The sequence below is a fragment of the Nicotiana tomentosiformis genome, chromosome 7 (assembly GCF_000390325.3).
Source record: "Nicotiana tomentosiformis chromosome 7, ASM39032v3, whole genome shotgun sequence".
Lineage (NCBI taxonomy): Eukaryota > Viridiplantae > Streptophyta > Magnoliopsida > Solanales > Solanaceae > Nicotiana > Nicotiana tomentosiformis.
In genome coordinates, this window is record NC_090818.1 from 60,780,765 (window position 1) to 60,786,641 (window position 5,877).

Sequence of the window (5,877 nt, forward strand, 5' to 3'; positions counted from 1 at the left end):
CTATTGATTCATGATGGGATCGGGTTGCACGCCGAAGCGGGTACCGTACAATGCTGAGTGATTGAATGTGATGAGTGAGAATTGAGGTAGTCAAGTTGAGTACTCTGAGAGTGCGAGTACGCGAGGCTTCCATTAGGTTGCATCACATACGATATGCATATTAGTATCTAGATATAGAGATGTCATATTCCTTGTATCATTCATACTTGACATATTTTATATGTTTTGAGTTTAACTGTTAAACCTGGAAACATGTCTACATTCCTGTACTGGTATCTGCTAGTTATGAGTTTCTCTGACATATTATTGTCATATGTTCTATAAACTTTCGTACTGTTTAATTCTGTATTTGGACCATATTGTTCAGACTCATCACTGCTTTCAGTCCAAAGGTTAGACTTGTTACTTACTGAGTTGGTTGTACTCATGCTACACTCTGCACTTCGTGTGCAGATCCAGGTGTTTTGGGCACGGTGGTTGTTGATCTTGAAGCTTCAACCTTACAGAGATTTTCAAGGTAGTTGCCTTGGCATCCGCCGACCTTGACTCTCCTCCCCTATCTCTCAATTTTACTTATTTTGTTCTACTTTCTTAGATAATGTATCTGACTATGTTATTGTATAGATGTTCATGTACTCAGTGACACCCGGGTTTTGGAAAATTCTGTACTGAGTTGTGTCGTTTGCATCCAGTTTTTATGAGATTTTGATTTACTTAAACCTATTTTAGTATATTTTGAATTTAAAAATGTTGGTATGTGTGAGTTGTCGGCTTTCCTAGTATCATGATAGGCGCCATCATGACATGTTAAGTTTTGGGTTGTCTCATCTTCGAGATACTGCCAAGAAAGAGGTTGAAGAGATTGAATCTAGAATCTCATCTGCTGAAGAGGAGTACCGTAGATGTTCTAATGTTTCCTTGGTGAATGCTGATGACTTGGCCGGCGTGGAGATGAAGAAACTACGCTTAGAGGCCACCCTTAAAGACTTGGTCAATTACAATTTGTGTCTAGATTAGCCTAGATAGAGTATTTTATTTGCCTCTTATTTTCCCCTTGCATTTGGTTAGCTAGCAACTATTCTTGGAAATGAAAACTCTATCTGTTTTACTTTATATTACGCATTTTCATTGATGTTTCCTTCCTTTTGTTTTGCGGTTCAATATCAATATTTGCTTGCTTAATATGATGTATTGATATCCACAAAATAGAACTCGCACTTATTTCAAACATCGCTATTGTTCATGTCTCGAAGTTCTCTGTATTTGAATATACATCCTCCTTTTTCTTTGAAGATAATATTGTACATCACCTTTATAGCTTTGCGGTAGGAAGTATATACCTCAATGTGAGGACGTCAAAAATATGAACCATTTGATTTTATAGAAACTAAACTTTAAAATATAACACATATCCAATATCCGCAATCAAGTACCTTCAGAATTGTCCCAGAAAATATTTTGAAACTAACTTTATATTGCACCATGCTGTTAATTTCAGATTTATGCAGTCTTATCAAAAACATCGTGAGTTGGTGTAGAAACGTCAAAATCGTAAACCGTTTAATTTCTTAGAAACTAAACTTCAAAATCTAATACATATATAAAATTCAGAATCAAACACTTTCAGAATCGTCCAAGATATTATTTTGAAACTAACTTTAAATTTCGATACGTTGATAGTTTTAAATTTGCGCAATTTCATCAAAAAATTTGTATCTTGGTGTAAAAATGTCAAAATCATAAACTGCTTGATTTTTTGGAAACTAGAGTTCTATATGTAAGACATACCCAAAATTAGGAATCAAACACCTTCAGAATCATTTAGATAATATTTTGTATCTTGGTGTAAGACATTTTTCTTGCTATCAATTGAAATTCATGAGCTCTATTCTCACAAATATCTTGGGTGCAAGTCTCATTGAATTTGAAACGTTGTGCCAAGCAATTTTACTTCTTATACTTTTGTTCCCTTTTGACGCCACTCTTCTCTTCCTTTTTAGGGTAGTGAGCGGATATGAAGACCAACAAACTTGAAGGTTATGCGAACATGAAGACATAGCGAATCCCCAGACTTCAATGCAAATACTTTGTAGCCTCCTAAAATACTATAATCATTTCATTGAAGACAACAATTTACCATAGCGGCTTGACCCCTTTAAATCAAATGGGATCCAAAGTTTAACAGAAGAATGGTATCTCTACTCGATTTTCAAGTGACGATTGAATGGATTACATTCCATCGTACTTCATTCAAATAACGATTGGGGCACTATGTATCTTTTGAAGTCATGCGACTGAACTTAGAATGAAACTCTAAGCTGCCTACGTACGTCAGTGAAGAGGATCAAGTCATGCCGTAGTTCAGAATGGGTGATTTATATTTTATGTCCTAACTTTTGCCTAGGCCGCATCTTTTGAGGTTTTCAACCTAGAGGACTTTTTTTTATGTCCTAACTTTTTCCTAGGCCGCCCCTTTCGAGGTTTTCAACCTAGCGGACCCTTTTTTATTTTGTGGGCCGAACACAATTTAGACTCATGCGGGCCAGGAGTGTAGGAATATGCAGTTTAGGCTCGTGTGCCAAGGAGCATTGCAACTTCAAAGATTATACTTCTTTAAGAATTTTCCATTGATAGGGCCGATCCTCATGCCATATGCATCAACCAGCTTATAAGCTCCACTTGAATAAGCTTCTTGCACGACATATGGCCCATCCCATTTTGAAGTGAACTTCCCTACAGGTTTATGGAAAGTAATAATGGGTCTTCGTATGGCAAGGACTTGATCTCCTACTTGAAAGGATCTCGGGCGAACTCTTTTATTGAAGGCGCGAGACAATCGAGCTTGATAACATTCAAGACTTTGTTGAGCTTCCAACCTTTTCTCATCAAGAGTCTCCAACTCTGCTAATCAAAGTCGAGCATTTTCTTCATCAGTGATCCCTTCTTGAATAGCTAAGTGTAATGAATGTGTTTGATGCTCGAGTGGAAAGACGGTTTCGACTCCATAAACGAGTGAATAAGGGGTTGCTTGTGTTGGCGTGCGGTGAGTTGTCCTATATGCCCATAGAGCTTCTTCCATACGGTCATGCCAATCTCGTTTGGATTTGGAGACAACTTTCTTTAACAAGTTGCATAGAGTCTTGTTGAATGCCTCAGCTAGACCATTAGCGACAACATTGTACATAGAAGAGATACGTTGCTTGAAGACAAAGAGATAACAAATCTTGTTCATCAACCTATTGTCGAATGGCTTGCCATTTTCCGTTATTATGTAAATAAGGAATGCCAAAGCGATAGATTATGTTTACTCGGATGAAACTTGCAACATTTTCCTTCTTTACTTCCTTAAGAGCAATAACTTCAGCCTATTTTGAGAAGTAGTCAGTTGCAGCCAAGATGTATAAGTTCCCACTAGAGGATTTTGGCAGTGGTCCAACAACATCCAGTCCCCAAGCGTCAAATAGACATGATGCAACAGTCGGATGTAAGACTTCAAGAGGTTGATGAATAAGATTTACATGGAATTGGCAAGCTTTGCATCTTCGAGCGTAGTCCAAGCAATCGTTTACCATCGTTGGCTAATAATATCCTATCCTTTTTATATGGAAGTGGAGCTTTGGTCCAGACTGATGTGATCCACGTACCCCAGAATGTGCTTCTTGCAAAGCTTGGAGTGCTTCATCTTCCCATAAGCATCGCAAGAGTACTCCCTCAAATGATCTTCTATATAGAGTATCTTTGTAGTAAAGGAAGCGAGGTGCACGACGGCGGATTTCAGTCCTTCTCCTCAGATTTTCTAGGAGTATCCCATAACTCAAGTAGTCGATAATGGGTTATCGCCATTCTTCATTCTCAGCTTCAAAAACAATGACAAGATGCTCAAGTTCATTGTCTTCACTTTCACCCTTATTTGGCGGTGGTATTACCCATTTTTGTCAGATAGTAACTTGCGCTTGATCAGGTAGGGTTAACGATTAATCTAGGGCAGCTAAAGTATCATCCTTCTTATTTTTTTTCCTAGGCACATACTGAATAGTCACGTCACCGACCCACCCCATTAATGTTTAGGCATAATCATGATATTGGCGTAGTTCAGGTTTCTTGACCTCGTAACTACCTAAAAGTTGATTGATCACTAACTGAGAATCACCAAAGACTTGCAATTGCAACCGCTTCATTTCGACAGCCATTTCAAGCCCAAGTATTAATGCTTGATACTCAAAAAAGTTGTTAGAGCAGAGTTGCGTCAATTTAAAAGAGTAGGGAAGAACTTCACCTTGAGAAGTGACAAATATTACGCTAGCACCAGCTCCTCTGCGATGTGCAGCACCATCAAAGTACATCTTTCATGGAGGTTGAACTTTAATATCCATTACGTCCTCATCAGGTAGTTTGTCAGTTAGCCCCCAATCATCAGGCATAGGGTGATCTGCTAAGAAGTCTGCTAATGCTCATCCTTTTACAGCCTTTTTAGGGATGTACACAATCTTAAATTGTTGAAATTGGAGGTACCATCTTGCTAGTCGATCACTAAGAACAGGTTTTGACATCACGAACTTGATGGGATTTGCTTTAGAAACAAGACGAACAACATGATCTTGAAAGTAGTGCTTCAACTTTTGAATTGAGAAGACTAGTGCCAAACACAACTTTTCAATTGGCGAATAATTCAGCTCGTTTGGTGTCATCATCCTGTTTAAGTAGTAAAGAGAGTTTTCTTTCCCCTCACTATTTTTTTGCACCTACAGTGCTCTAACAGACCTTTCTTGTGCCACAATGAATAATATCAATGGCTTTCCAGGTATATGGGCTGCAAAAACTGGAGGCTTCATCAAGTAGGATTTAATGATCTTAAAGGCATTGCTACACGCTTGGTCCCACATGAAAGAGACACCTTTCTTCATAAGGCGATTGAATGGTTGACATCTCCTGGATAGATTCGAGATGAATCTCCTAAGATAAGCTAGCGTTCCTTGCAAACTTTTCAATTCATGAATATCTCGAGGCTCAGGCATTTTCAAAATTGCATCAACTTTGGCTTGATCAATTTTGATCCCTCGATATCAGACAATGAAACCGAGGAACTTTCCAGAAGTAACTCCAAAGGCACATTTCAATGGATTCATCCTAAGTTGGTACCTCCAGAGCAACTCAAATACCATTCTCAAGTCTTTCAAGTGGTCGCTCCTCTTTCTCGATTTTACCACCAAGTCGTCAACATAGCATTCAACATTCTTGTGGAGAAGGTCATCAAAAATATTCTTCATAGACCTTTGTTAAGTAGCACCAGCATTTTTCAAGCTAAAAGGCATTACCTTGTAGCAATAAATACCTTTTGGGGTGCAGAATGCAGTAAGCTCTTCATTTTTTGGTGCCATGCGAATTTGGTTATCGCCTGATGAACCATCAATGAATGGCATTGCCTCATACCTAGTGGTAGCGTCAATCATAAGCTCTAGAATAGGAAGCAGGAATTCATCCTTAGGGCATGCATTATTGAGATCCCTAAAGTCAACACACACTCGAATTTGGCTATTCTTCTTTCTCACGGGAATAATACTTGAAACCCATGTTGGGTATTTAACTTCATGAATAAAGCCAGCTTCAAAGAGTTTGTTAACTTCACTTTCGATCAAGGTAACCAAGTCCGGCCTAAAGCGCCTTTGAACTTTCTTAACAGGACGGGCGCCATTCTTGACTTCAAGGTGATGGGCTGCTACTTTAGGGTCCAAGCAAGGCATTTCTTTGTAACTCCAAGAAAAGACATCCTTGAAATCCTTGAGTAACTCGATATAAGTGATTTCTTCATCGATTTCTAGTAAAGCACTTAGGTAAGTGGACCTTGGTTCTTCATCTGTGCCAAGGTTAACTTCTCTT

The 5,877-nt window shown here is 38.6% G+C and overlaps 1 protein-coding gene across 1 annotated transcript; it reads right to left on the bottom strand.

Annotated features, from left to right (window-relative positions):
- Positions 1–2,908: 2,908 nt before the first annotated feature.
- Positions 2,909–4,343, bottom strand: LOC138895656 (uncharacterized). Its single transcript, XM_070180367.1, has 4 exons — positions 4,118–4,343; positions 3,645–3,796; positions 3,309–3,365; positions 2,909–3,199 (listed from the first exon to the last, which is right to left on the bottom strand). Exons 1-4 carry the CDS (start codon positions 4,341–4,343, stop codon positions 2,909–2,911), a joined length of 726 nt encoding a protein of 241 aa, XP_070036468.1.
- Between the last annotated feature and the right edge of the window lie 1,534 nt (positions 4,344–5,877).